A 15370-nucleotide genomic window follows, 5' to 3' on the forward strand; every position below is an offset into this window, starting at 1 on the left:
ACAACACATTGAGAGTCTCAAGGTACTACACACTGAACAATGTTTTCTTTACCTTAACAAACCACCTTCCTTTATAATCAGCAAATCTCCTTTGCACTTTCTGCAAATAAGGCACAGGGGGGTGTAGGGTGGCTCTGCTGTTGAAGAGTAATGTCAGAGAAAGAAAAATGATACATCATCTAACAGAACAGGAAAAATCTAATCCTCAATTCTGGAGGTTTTGATTCAAAATTTTTTAGAAAATTTTAGAAAATTTGATTTCTAGCCTACATGAAAACACTAGTATAAAAAACATACAGGTAGACCTGCAGCAATGCCATTGGCTAAGGACACTGAGCCAAGAACACGCTGCCAAACAGAAGAGGTTCACCAACTGCTCTTACCATTTTCCCGATCATCATGACGTAGGGCCCCAGGTACTTGTTCACACCAAAGATGTCCAGCAGCCGGATGTACCAGTAGATGATGTTGACGCAGTAGATGACACGTCCATCGCTCCGGAGAGGCAGGTCTTGCAGACGGAGAACCATTCCAACAGAGAACAGGAGAATAGCTATGAGGTCGGTAACATTCCAGTACTCCTGGAGCCAAACTTTGACTTTTTGCAGCAGTTTCCCAGGCTCTGACATGAGGATCTGAAGGAGAGAGGAAATCCAGAGGAGAGAAGCTGAGCTGTTTTAATATAAAGGTGAAGAAATCTGTAGTAAGCAGATAGATACATGCCACACAGGCCAAAAGCAAAGGTGATAGATGCTTACCATCCAAATATCTCAGGTACTCTCTGTTATTTTTTCCCCCGAAATCTTCAACCATTCTTAACTTGTATCTATGTGCAAGATACTTTAAAGGACAAAGTGGACAAAGGACTCAGTCTAAAATCCTCACCAAATGAGTAGAAATATGTGTATATATTTCTGTTTTTCAAATGTATTAACTGTACTTAAGGTCTTGGAACAGAGGGTAAAATGCAGAAAAATTTTTTAATCAGAAAATTCACATTTAAAAAACTATAGATTTACAGGAAGTTACATTAAAATGTGTATCAAATGACCAAGAAATAATTAATAACCATAAAGCTCTGCATCAGAAATTTAATACAGAGAGATACTAGATACTACTTGGGCCTGTTTTTGGAAATTAAGTTCCACAGCCAAGAATAAATATCACAAAAAGAAATAATATTACCTTATGAATTTATTGTCATTCTCCTTGCAAGATCATTTGTGTAACTTGATTGTTTTCCCAAACTACTCTTAAAACTATTATTCAAGTGATTTCCATGAATGCCCTACCTTTTAACAAGTTAACAAGCTGTTACCAGTTAACAGCTTGGTTAAGCTGTTGGTTAAACTTCCAGTTAACAAGCTGTTGGTTTTAATTTTCTATATTTAGCCCAAGAACATTTGTGCAAACTCATACAGCTCCTCAAAGAAGATGAATGTCATTCTTATAATTTGTTTTTGGAATGAATTTTAGGCTCATCTGTGAACAATTCCAACATCTGCTTAGAAATAAATTGTGACAAATGTTCTTGGTAAACTTTTTGTGAAAACATCAGTTTGGGGTGAATGATTAGAGAAAAACCAGCTCACACAACTCCTGAGTGCAGCCTCCCACCTGCTGAGCCAGCAGTGCCTTGGCTCCATCAGCATTGCAGAGTCCTTGTGTGGCTACTGCCACTACTTTCCTTTCTCTTCTGCTTAATGACGTGTACTCGTGGGCCACTCAAGTAGTGTCTTTTCCTCTGTTCTTTTTATTTATAACGTAGAATTTACCATACAGTGTCAGAAATCCATCTTTGAAACCCAAGTGTTGTAAGCCCATTTTTCAGTCTAGTCCTCCAAAGCACTGGCTACAGAATGTACAAACATAACTGGTAACAGATTAGCCCAGGGGTACAAATGTGCTATTTTAGCTCAGGTCAATGGCACTCGCATTCACTTAATTGGGCCTCTGGTGTCACTGTGGAATAAATGTACCTTTGACTAAGTGAAAGAGGACAGCATTAGGTGTCAGGGGCAGGGTTAACAGAGCCACTTCACTCACTTTATAGACTGAATGCTACTTTAAATACTCTGTCTCTGCTCTGTGTGTCTGCTTTTGCATCCTTAGGGAGACACACACTATTGGTTGACATATCAAGCATAACACAAATTTTCAAGAGTCATATTTTAAGGAATTTAGCTGACCTTTAAGACTTATCAGAGATCACCTGATACTTGTGAATGTATTATTAAATGAGCATCACACTGAAATTTGAACACAGAAATTTTGTGGGAGAAGAAGAACAAAAGAGAGAAAAAGAGAGAGAAAGAGGGAGAGAAGGAAATAGAGAGAGAAAGAAAGAAAGAAAGAAAGAAAGAAAGAAAGAAAGAAAGAAAGAAAGAAAGAAAGAAAGAAAGAAAGAAAGAAAGAAAGAAAGAAAGAAAGAAAGAAAGAAAGAAAGAAAGAAAGAAAGAAAGAAAGAAAGGAGAGAGAAGAAGAAGAAGAAGAAGAAGAAGAAGAAGAAGAAGAAGAAGAAACTACTTTAATTTTAAAATTAAAGGAGCTAGATTTTTTTCCTGCTTTTTTTTTTTTAACAATCCATTTGCCTTTCTGAAAAAAAGAGATAATTTTATGATAAGCTCATTCATAAAAATGTACCCTGAGAAAAATAATAAAAAAAATAAAATGAAAAAATCCCTCAAAATCCATGCCTATTCCTTTTTTATTATTTCTTCATTGGGGAGACTTTACCTCTCTCATCTTCTCTATTCCTAGAGTAAAAATGTATGAGATGACAATCCACTCCTGAATAGATGGCCAGCGATCCATCTTCACCAACACAATGTAGTTGAACAGCATCAAGTAGCCTATGTATGCCAGCTGTAAAGAAAAAATAAATTAGTATCAATTGTCACTATCTATACAACTGAGCTAGTCTCTTGGATATGGGTTGATATTCCTGATTCTACTGTAACCAGGATTTCACAGACAAAAGAATAATAAGATTGTCCTGGGTTGTCTGAGAAAGCTCGCATTAAGTCACATACTGTATGGAATCTGCAAAATACATGCATGTCTGTCTCCTCAAAAAGACTTTCTTAATGCAGTTCCCTTGGACCATCCCACAGAGATGGCAATCCTAATACCACTGTGTCAACTACCCAATTAAGTAAAGTATGTGAAGATTTCTCCCTCATCTGCTTCTAAGAGCCTTTAGCTCTCTAACACCCCTTCTTTGTGTTTTTCCCCCCTATTCACGTGATCTGGGCTGAGTCTGGCATTCTGAATCCAGATTTTAGGCAATATTAGAGGTCTTCTTACCCAGTGTAGTACTGACCTAACCTATAGAATGTTTCCCCCCCAAAACACTGCTACTCCTATTCACACTGCTGCAGCAAGGAGCTGGGCATTTGCCTTATATTTTTTGCAAATTTTTAAGTGGGAATGTTTTTCTTTTCCTTCCTAATACATTCACCTTCCAGACTAATTTTTGATCCAGAGGAAAGTTTTTAGTTTCTTTTTCTTTGTATTTCTACATGCTGAATGTAATTAAACGGTGTGTCAAAAAAAGACACGTCAGGCAAATTGTTTTATCAAGCTCATAAAGTTCAGAGAAACCTGAGTGTCATTCTGGAGCATGGGCTGTAGCAAGGATTCCACTCTGGTTCATGGAAGCAAGAGTCCAACCACCTGTCTACTTTTCCTTTCTAACAGTAGCCCTTTAAGAAAATGCATCTTAAGGCTAAATATAAGTTAGAGAAAAGATGACTCAGTTCTGTGCATGAACATCTAGTCATTGTGACAGAAAACTGCAATACATACATCTATATTTGAATTCAGTTTTTATCTCTCAACTGTTTGTTACTCACTATTGCGTACATGGGCTCACATGCAAGCTGAAACAGCCAGAGAGCTTTGAGACTTTTGGGTAGGATTATTTCAATGTATTGCACACCACAGAATAGAGTTTATAGCTCTATTGTATTTGTTAGAGAACGTCACTTCTACTCTTTGTAAAAGCCAGAGGATTCTGGCTTCTGTTCCAGTTGCTGGAACAAAAGGACACTCAAGAGAATTTGTTCGATTGGCCATAACTATCAGAATAGAGGAACCATACAGTTGAAGCACTACTTCTTGTCTGCATAAAACAGAGGAGGAAATGATCTCATTTGTCTTTCAGTTTGTGAGGGATGATGGATTGCAATGCGCAGGTCTGGAGGCTGCTCTTCCCTTACTACTCTTAAAGGAAATGGAGAGCAGTGTTGATGTAGACCACCATGTAGGGTGACACTGGAGTCAGGAGAACCTCTGTCTGGGCAGGCAGAACACAGGATACACACCTCCCTAGTGGAAATAGAACCTTCTAATATAGAGCAAAAAGCCAGGTGATACTGTTTGTTGGGGAAGATGAAATAGCAAAGCCCTATAAATATGATGGCCTGGCAAAAGAGTCAGAAAATATAGGTATTGAGATGAGAACAAGATTTGAAATACCAAACCTTAATTACTGAGCATCTTGAAAACAATAATACAGCCAAGCTGAAAGCAATCCCCCCTTCTGATAGATCCAAAGGCCAAATGGAATGTTCTGTCTCACCCCCCAGTGTATGGTTCATCCCACATCTGTAACCCTCCCCTGAAGTATCAGGTATCTGTAACCCCATTGGCCCAAGTCCTGTCCCAGCCCACCTTGAAGCCCCCTGATAAGGTGTGGCCGAGGGACCTGACGCTCTCTTGGACCTTCCTCTTGGGATGCTCACCTGGGACTCTCTCTCTCTCTCTCCCTCCCTCTCTCTCTCTCCCCCCTGCTCTCCCTGGGCCTGCCACGAGTTGCAGCTGGCAACTCCAAGCAGGGCCCTTAACCCTTTACAATAAACCATATGTTCTAAAGACCTGGCTTCAGAGATCCTTCATCACCACCCATCCAAACCATCCTGGAGCCCAGCAGTCCCCGCAACTGTTACTTAACACTCCTCTTGGACCTTATTGATTACTAATTACCAGGAAATCTACTTTGATCTGCTTCAGCAGCCTTTGGTGAGCACTTGCAGTCACTATGGCAAAAGAATGAGGACACTGAAGTTACAAAAGTGACAGGAACTGCAACAATCTAACTGCAACTAGGAGTTTTTGCTTCTTTCTGGTTTTCTTTTGAAATGCTGGCTTTTTTTGGTTTCGTTTTGGCAGGTTTCTTTATGTCAATTCAAACTTAGTCAAAATTGCAAAATGTTTTTGCTTGACAAAAGAGAAAAGAATCTTGATTTGTGAGTAAGCTTATACTGAAATGTCTTAACTTTAACCCAAGAAATTAGCCCTTCAGTGACAGGGTGAATGACAGTCCCCTTCTCACTCCCCACACTTCTAACTTGCTTTCACCTTCTAGGAGGCGACACTGATCCAACATTGTGGTCAAAATTCAGTGTAGCTGTTTGTGCTGGTACTCAAGATTCTTTAAAAGTGCTACTACAGAAGTAGCTGAACCCTGTTTTTTCTTGCTTTTGCCTGGCTTGACAATGAGCTAGGAGCTGCCATTGTAACTGTTGAAGGCTGAAGAAACCAGGAAAGAAGTGCCTACCAAGAAGTTTCAAGGGTGGATTGCACCCGGCCCTTTTATGGATGCAGTCCCATTCCATAGAAAATACTGGAATATGCATTGTGGTAGAGGACACACCTGGAAATTGCACCAATAGGTTAATGTTTCAAGAAGGAGATCACCCTCCTCTTTTCTGATTGATTGCAATAATTAAATGATCATAAATTGAAGTGGTCTCAAAATTCAAAATTTATGGCAAAGCTCTTTTGATGTTTAGAAAGTGACTTTTACTCAGAGTTCAATTCTTCTGCAGCTTTCCTCTTCAGAAGAGTTAGAAATGTGATCTCTTACTTCCCGCTAGTATCTCAGTCAATGCTAGTAGTAGTGATGCCTAACGATTTTGCTTTTTATGTATTTTTCATATATTTGTAGCTTTTTAGACTACTATGAATAGTTACATAGTTCCTAGTATTTTTGCTACCCTTTCTCTTAGATTTTAGAGTAGTAAGTTAATCTTCTAACACATTCCTGAAATACTGTTTAGCCTTATTCTTAAGAAAAAGAAGTCTGACTTCTTCTTCAGGAGCAGGCTTCTGTTTTCCAATGAGAATCTGAGAAGACACCATATGAAATGGGGCAAAGAAGGCCTAGACTGACTCCAGTGGGGCAGTACCCAGAGAAAGTAACCTAACCAACTACTCTTCTAACTGGACAATATTTGTTAGTTATGCTAATTTGTTAAACTTATAAAAATTGTAGAAATCCAATGCCATGTGAGCACATCACCACCAGGATATTTGGAAGCTTCCAATAAACTTACTGTCTACTTTTTGTTTTACTACTTTAACACTAGTGTAAGAGTTTTTCTGATATTAGGACAGTGGGAGTAGTCAACAGTAGGAGAAGATCAACCTCTTCTGTTCAAGCAATCAGTGGGATGAAACATTTGCATCATGGTTTCCAATGCAACAGCCGGAAAACAGAACAGAGTAGTTAACTTTGTAGTAGTTTGACAGAGTAGTTGTCTAGAGAGAAAGGCTAAAGTTGGTGGGTAGTTGTTTGTTGGTTTGTTTCTGTTGGTTTTTTTTGTTTGTTTGTTTGGTTTTGGTTTGTTTGGTTTGTTTTGGGATTTTTTTTGAGAAAATTTGTCTAGTGTCTCCTGAGCAGACACTAGTTAAATGAGATATTTACTTAAATATCTCATTTAACTCACTCTTGTGTATTTGAAGAATGAAGGTGAATACAGCTATATAGTAATAGAGATAGGTAATTGCAGAATATTCACATTGTTTTAAGTAGTATACAATAGCCACAGGACCTTTTACATGCATTTTGGACTGTGGAATGTAAAATTTGAACAATTTCTTTTGAAATCCATGAATAATATTTGTGCCTGTGTATTTACAAAATGTGATAGGCTGTGCAATTTTAGTCCTTCTCTGAAGGACTAAAATTTGCTTTGAGTCTTCAGGAGTTCTTAATATACACAGCAGGTCAAGCGTGGCAGCCAGAATCCACCTTAACTTGCTCTCCAGGTTCAGCGTATCCAAGATCCAGTTTTAATAAATGACCTTGATTGAGACCAGCCTCAGGACATAAAAATGTAGAACAAGCTTAAATGGAAATCCAATATTGATTTCTCTCTCCCATTTAAAAATTGAACTAACAGGAAAAGCCAGGATGCTTCTTTCCATTTGCAGTGTAAAGACTTTTCTGTTTGTGCATAATACACACTGCAATTGATAATGAGACTAGGCGGCTGATGAGTAGTTTCTGGACTTGTGGGCTTGATTAATGTTCAGTGACCTCTGAGTTGAGCAATAAATTACTCCAAGATGTTAAACTCTGCTAATCTACAGCGTCTACCACAGTTAAGACTCAATTGATGTGAGTTGTTCCCAACATCTGCAAGACAATTTTTCTTATAAGAAGTCACTTGCAGAGGGATCCATTCTTTGTGATTTGCTGTGCTTTCAGCAGAATGATGGAAAATATGACCAAGAAAAACCACCTGAAACCATCTAGATAATTCTATTGGGCTGAGGCAGGATTAATTCCAGTGTACCATAATGCACATATGTCTTGATAAGATAGTTTAGAAATCACTAATAATGGAAAATCTAGCATGTCCTCACACAGTTCATGACAGTACTTCTTGAAGCAGTTAGAAACTGTTTCCTAACTTACCTAGAAGTATCTGGGTGTTATTTTTCATCCTATTCAGCAAGGATTTTGAGGTACTTACACATATTAGAAAACTGTTACATTCCTTCTGCAGACCTTTTTTTTTAACAGAGAAAACGTTCTCGCTTCCTTAATCTCTCCCCTTAAGTTAAGCTTTACAAACTTCTTGAAACATTCTTCTTTTCTGGGGTCTTTCAAACCAGTCCACACTTGTCACATGATGCAGAAGCTGAACTGGGATGGAATATTCCAGCTAAGAAGACTGAAAGGATTATTTTCTGTGATCTTTTTAGTCTTATCCTTCTAGTGTAATTTGCAAAATAACTAATAACAACTAAAATAATAACCAGTCTCTACTCCATCATCAAATTTTTGAATAAAAATATCAGATAGCACCTGATACAGAAGAGAATTTTAATCCCTGCTTCCAGCTTGAAAACGAATAATTAATATCTATTCTGGAGGACTAATAGTCAAAAAGCTTTTTATCCACATAGTAACTTTAATATAACTTTATTAATTTAGCTGTGAGAAAACCCTGTGAAGTTTTTGGTACTGTTTTACCGTATTTGAAATACATGACATCATTTTTTTCTACTCCTTCTGGAATAGAATACATTTCTTTCTAACACAGGGAATATACTGACTTTACCTAATTTGTCCCTGAAAAATGTACATTGGCTGTCAATCATGTCTTTGCTATCTTGTGGATACTTACATGGACATTTTTTCTGAGAGGCACTTCACAGAGTGATCAAAACAGAAAAAAAAAATGTTCCAAGGAAAGAAGTGGTCCACCTCTTTTTTTCATCAATTATTAGATAATTCATATTCTGACTCAGACCAACCTGTCACTGGGCTTACTATTGGAAGCAATCCTATTTTGAATTTTCCTATAGGGAATTCCTTGGAAGCACTACAGCAAACTGTCCCTTACCATTTTATTTAAAGAAAAACATACACAATCATTCAAATTTTAGCCATCATCTTTCTGAACAAAATGGTAATCTTTAAAACTAATGGAAAGGTTTGCAATGCTAGCAGGCTTCCACCAAATATTTTTATTAAACTATTTATGTGTAAGCCCTCCAATACATATAAATGTATCATCAATGAAACACAAAAGATGACCGTAGTCCAATTTCGGTATTTGTACAACCATTATTAATATAACAGGAAAGATTTCTTACAGTATAAAACCAAAACTTCACGATAGGAGCATTGTAGAACTCGTAAATCTTTCTTCCAATAGGGATCATTCTGTGCCTGCTCTGAACTTCCTCATCCTCTTTCTTTCTTGAGGACTCTCCATTCCCCCGTCCGAGCATTGCCTACAAGAAATGATATATTTATGTTTCTTTCTTGTGAAAGAAAAATTACACAATTTTTTGAAATATCAATAGGAAACTGTTCTTGATCTCTAGATAAAACCACAGCTAGGCATAAAATGCTTTGCTTTCAAATTATCTTTTTGCAGGAAGGCTTCTGTTTGATACTTTGAAAATGGAAAGCTATAGCTTTAGCCTCAACCCTTAGCTTGAGAGGGTAATTCCTGACAAAAAATAAGTGTGGAGAATATTTTTCCTTTTTGCTGTATGGACAGAAAGACTTTTACCTGACAACAGCTTTATGTAGTGTACTTCTGTACAATAAACAGATGCAGACAGAAAACAGGTAAATTTTGATTTTAAACAAAGGGAAGTTCATAAAGCTGAGATTGAGGGAGAACAAGGGAAAAAAAGAGTTGATAGTCACTGAACTAGAAGCAAAGAAGACAGTGTCACTTTATAATTTAATCACTGGACCTCTTCCAGGCCATGATCCCACAGTGAAGCTTACATGGATGTAAGAGGACTTACTAGTACCTCACTATAGCAGAAAGGCCTTGAATTTAAATATTCATGTACATGACTGTAGCTTCTTCCGTAGTGAAGTTTCAGACTGCTCATGCATTTCCTTTTCTAGGCTTGATCTCATGGTTACCATTACAATTCAGACCCACTGAGAAGCTACACTGAGCTCAAGAAACACATACATAAGAAGTCCTCAGCTATGAGTGCAAACCTAATAGTCAAAAGAAGGTAATATTTTGTTTGCTTACCCTTAATTTTCATTATCAGCTGCAGATAAATGGAAGGACTAAACTACAATCACTGAAGTTAGTGCTTAAAAGAAGTATTCCTTTGTATTTGAAGCATAATGTGACCAATTGAATGTTCATTCTGAAGCAATTATTTAGTGAACAGTAGACTAAGACTGGATTTTAGCTCACTGTGCCCTTTGCAAGTTCTTACTATTTAGTTTGTGGATACACTGCTGGAATGCAGCACCCTGCATAGGAAATATTTGCAAGAATTGAGACAAATCTAAGTATGCAGGGACTGCATAATGATGCATTTGTTTCAATGCTTCTATAAGGCTTTCTACAAGTAGATGAAGGCATACTTGTGCTTTTGTGTTAAGGGAAGCAAACTTTCACCATCCATGAAGATAGCATTATCCTCATCTGCAACTTAAATGGTGGAAAACTAAGGGAACAATTAGGTGCCAGACATATGGTGTTTCTATAAAAAGGTCCTTCTTGTCTCTGTATTGGTGCTCTCCAATTCAACAGGATGTATAGCACATATTTAACTATTTGGCTTCAGGTGAGCTATCAGATCAGTTTCTAGAGCCCTGCAGGTACTGGTGATGCACTTCTCACATAGTTAAAAGTAAGAATCAAAATCTAACCTTTTTCTTCCTTTTTCCAGCCTCATGTGGAGCTATTCATATAGGTCTTTTCCCTGTGAAATAGTAATTTGTAATGATAATTTTTTTCAGTCAGTGTAGATGTTTGTAACATTATTAGGACTGTGCTTGGTCCCATATGGCTCCTTCTCTTTCATTTATGCAATTAGTTTTTCCTCTAGTATTATTATTTTCCTTGTGGACCCTTATATTCTTGAATCTGACAACATACAGATGTTGCCATGCACATTTTCATTAAAACACAACAAAGATTCAGGACAGAAGTATACTGCACTGAAACTAACCTGCTGGGACTGTCTCAAAAACTAAAGCCGGCTTTGACAGAGTTAACCTATTTCCTTTAGCTTTTATGGCTGAAGATTGTTAATTTAATTTCCATAAATACGGATAAAACATTACCTATTAAAATTTTAAATGCACCTCCTGTTGGCTCTCACAGAGCCCATAAAACACCTTGAAAGTCCATCAAGTCTTTTACAAAAAAGGAAGAAGACAAAGTGGCTATTAAGCAGAGGAGAAGGGATTTTATGGTTATAAGACTTACTGATTATAACCACAGTAGCAGAAGTTACACAACCTCCACAGAAGATACCATTACCTGAACTCCACAAAATCAAAGTGATCCTTTGATCCATATCATTGATTGGGTTTTTTTTCGAGGAAAAAAAAATTGAATATGATCTGAATGCTTTGGGAACACTATAGCCCAAGAAGGTAGCAATTTGTTTGCTTCTCTCTAGTTACTGACACTCTTCAGGGAAAACTACCATCTGGAGCTACAGAGTTTTCTCTAGCTTTTCCCAAGGCTTTGTCTCTGCTGTCCCCTGGTGCTCAGGAATTTTGCAGGAGAATGAAAATGAATCTTGCCTACTTTAACAAATGAGCAATGACGTGCTTTAGTGAAAGGGATTATTTTACAGAGTTCAAATCCTTCACAATTTTACAAATTTAGAGATTGTGAGACAGACTTAATTCTCAATGAAATTAGTGAGTTGTGGATGTTTATACAATAATGCTCTTCCAATATCTGGATTTATGCTTTAGCTTAAGAATTATGGTTTCCTGTTTGCTACTGTTTTGTCCTTCATATAGATGCTGTAATTTTGTCTTGTTATAATTATTTTTGAATTAATTCTATCATATAATACTACTTTCTCCCCTCCCCCACACTACAGATGGGGAATTTCTCTGAGATGGCTGGGGATTAGGTTTGACCTGATGTTCCCGACTGTTAATTATACCTCAGTATTAACAAATTGAAAAGCTTCCCAATTAGAAATATTCAGAAATAACCTATGCAACTGTGTTAACAGAATAATTGCAGTGCCAAATGTGAACAAATGTTTTCCTTGGAGTGGGATGCAGTAGGGTGGGAACAACTCGACACACTGCTCTGTGTGGGCGGCATCTCTTTCTCTAATAAATGATTTTGTCCATGATTCACCATGAGTCATGCAAGGTAAGCTCAACAGCAGCTCAACCTCATTGTGAATTTCAGTACAAATGCATCATTTTAGCCTGAAGGGGTTGATGTTTTCATAGTTTTTATGTGGAGATTTATTAATCTGCTTTTTGTTGTTATTGTTGGGCCAGATTTTGTTTTATGTGATTGAGGACTGTTTGCTGATAATGAACTATCAGGGGAGAGTTTTGGGTTGTACATTTTTGTATTAATATGTGTTAACAATCCTATACTATATTTATGTGTTTCATAATTAAGTAACAGGAATTTCAGTCTTTCTGCAATGAATACAGGCTCTTCCAATTTCATCCTGAGTGAAATCTACAAGCTATATAGAGACTTACCCCATTTCATAGAGAACTGGTGTGGAAATGATACATAGCTGTGTAGAAACACCTCCCCCAGCACACCCCACTGGATCCTACACTGTGTGTGAAAATGCTGCCCCCATGGTAGTTGTTCTAGGATTACTGTTCTCTGCTCTGAAACACTGGTAGAAAAATGTTTTAGTCTTTTCTTTACAGACATGTAAAATTAGATTTTACACGTACTTGGTGGTTACAGTGAGCACCGAAGAACGGGACTAAAGTGCCAGGAGCTCAGAAATCCTGTCTGCTGAGCAGTATAAAGAACACAGACCATGCCAGAGCACATGTGTGGTAGTGGTGGTGGTGGTATGGAGGGTTTCCAAACTCCTTGGAGGAAGAGAGATCCTCTTCTTATGGAGAGGGTCAGCACTTCTGCCTAGATACCACCAGCAGCATCTCCCAGTTTCATTTTCCAGACGAGCTGAAGGGGTGCCTTGTTACTTGCATGTGAGATGCTGTGAGACTCATCTTCCACTGGGAAGGGTGAGTTGGGCCAGGGGCACTAGGACATGGATGTTCAGATTTTTCTGTGTTAAGAATTGTATTTTTAGTGATATGATTAATATTTGGTTATTTCTTGCCATTGAGAAAAGGCTAAGCACAAATACTACAGATTAATTAATATAATCCCAGAGGCCAACAGAACTAGCTTTGCTGCTGCTGAAAAGTTCTCAGACTAACTCATGGAAGTCCAAACTTCCTATTCATTGTGGAAAATCAGAGCAAAATGAACAAAACAACAACAGAAACACCTTTTAAAGGACTTAGATGAGTTATTCTATGTTCTGAAATTAAACCGTTTACTTTGGAGCTCTAATACCCAAACAATGATACACTGAATAGGGTTAAGGATGCTCCTAGTTATGGCTTCCAGAATTAGGGTTATTCTGGGAGGATGGGAGACTTCTGAGGTTTCTGACTGACCTGAAATTCAGCAATTAAGGCCTTGATTAGGATACTGTACAAATAGAAAATATCCCTGCCTTTAGACTTTAATGCCCTTCTACTGCTCTGTGTTTAACATTCAGGATTAATGACTGTGAACTCCATACAGAAATTTCTTGGTGCTGAGGAGCACTGATGAGAGCAGTATTCAAATGTGTTTTTGTGAGTAGCTGCTATAAGCCTCTTTCTTAGCATCTAGGTGTTAAAGAAATGTGGGCCTATCACTCTCATGTATCTGTTATAAAGTTAAAAGCAGGTGTGAATAACAAGTAATTTACAGTGAATAAACACATCTTCATAGTATATCCATATGTTCAGTTACCCACCAGACACTTTAAGAGGAGCATAAAGGAAATACATACTTGCATGCAGATGTACCCACGTGAAGACTTAACTTCACTGTTGCTGTAGTCTGCTGATCACATTATTCTGTGCAAATGAGGTGTAAAATAGGGAAAAGATCACTGTGGCCCTGTAGCTCTTGCACTCTGCAAAAGTGCAGTACAGAAGAAGAAACTGAGTCCTTGGCCTGTCTTTAGTCATCTGGGCTTAGTGCAGGACACACAGGAAATCAATGAACAGACCTTGCCTAGATGAGACCTCTTTATCTTCATTTTAGCAGAGAGAATATGGGTGTAACATGATGAATACAGACACTTGAGAAGTATTCATAGGGAAAGGTTAGAAGGAAAATCAGGAAGATTATTTCAATTACATATTATTTCCCAGAAAAGGAACATTGAGATAAAAATGATTTTTTTAACATCACTGCTATTTGTTAATCTTTATGCTGAACAAAGCTCAGGTTAGGTGAGTGACTGATCTATTGATTCAAAGTTCAGCAATGGATTAATCATTTATGATATCCTTGCACAATAAATTATTAATCTTACTGAAGTATTTATAAGGTATCCTTGATATACTAAAGGATACCACGGCTAAGGGGAAACTTCACAAAGGGACTTCCCAAAACATCTTTCAGGCCTCTGATCAATGGAAAAGAAACCTGACCATTATGCCAGATTATTTGACTAAGGCTGGAACAATATGAAACTTCGGTTTAAAGTATTTTCTTTTATTTAAAATATGTCCGATGACTTAATGTAATTGCTTGTGGCATCTAACCATAGACATGCAAAGATCACTCTGCTACCAATTCATCTCTCCTCACCACTGAATGAAACAGCTGTGTTAGAAGTTCTACAGTATGGTATAGATTATATGCAGAAATACTAAGTGAGCAGTGCCAACCAAAGATATTGTTTCTAAACTTGCTGGACTCCACAGGAAAAAATATTATTTTATAGAAAAGGAAATATTATTTTATAGAAACTTCACTAGAGTGATCACTGAATTTGAAGGAATTAAGGGAAGAGTCAATGACAGAACAGAGCAATAGGACTGTCAGCACATGGAAGGGAGAAGAGGGGGAATATCTAAGGTTCATCTGGTATAGAAGATCCACTGCACACATCACTTATTTGCAACAGGAGTCAGAAGGGAAAAAGGAAACAGTATTGTAGACAAGAAACTAGGATCTGGGATAACTACAGTGAGACGGAAAACACATCTTCCCCAAATTTCTCCCCATTGCCAGGTAAAAGGCAGCTTGCAAAGTGCTTATTTGATTTGAATAAGCACTTCATAAGGGGATCAGAAGCCAAGGGTTAGTAAATTGTAATCAATAGCCAATGAGCAAAGAATGCCCCATTGCTGCTATTCTGGCTTCTGGTTCTTCCCAACAGCCAGGTTCTTGCCTGCAAACGGGTCCTGTAGGTGGGTCTTGTGGGCTGGTCCTTCGGCTTGCCTGCATATTGGGTCCTGTAGGCATTTCCTTCTGCCTGCCTGCAGTCGGGGTCCTGCGGGCAGCTCCTGCTGTTTGCCTGTGGGAAACAGTCTGGGTTTTTTTGTTTTTTGTTTTTGTTTTTTAATTTAATCAGGCAAATCCCTTTTATGTCTATGCCTCTATCCTGACCAACTTGGGCTGAGTTTTAAGCCTTTCAAAGACATCACAATCAAACTCAAACAAATCCAAACCAAGACTAAGGCAGATGTAATAGCCTGGATGATAACTGCTCAAACGAAAAAGTGTGAGAACAAGAGACAGGAGGTAGATGACTTGTGTAGCTTTCAGAACATTAG

General features: G+C 37.8%; 1 protein-coding gene across 1 annotated transcript in view; it reads right to left on the reverse strand.

Annotated features, from left to right (window-relative positions):
- TRPM3 (transient receptor potential cation channel subfamily M member 3) overlaps positions 1-15370 on the reverse strand; it is a 265210-nt gene that overhangs the window by 33926 nt on the left and 215914 nt on the right. The window contains exons 18-20 of the mRNA XM_053968911.1: positions 8893-9033; positions 2737-2865; positions 384-635 (exon numbers count right to left, since the gene is read on the reverse strand). Coding sequence (XP_053824886.1) covers positions 384-635; positions 2737-2865; positions 8893-9033 — 522 coding nt within the window. The remainder of the gene's footprint in view (positions 1-383; positions 636-2736; positions 2866-8892; positions 9034-15370) is intronic.

Source organism: Vidua chalybeata, chromosome Z (assembly GCF_026979565.1).
Source record: "Vidua chalybeata isolate OUT-0048 chromosome Z, bVidCha1 merged haplotype, whole genome shotgun sequence".
Classification (NCBI taxonomy): Eukaryota; Metazoa; Chordata; class Aves; order Passeriformes; family Viduidae; genus Vidua; species Vidua chalybeata.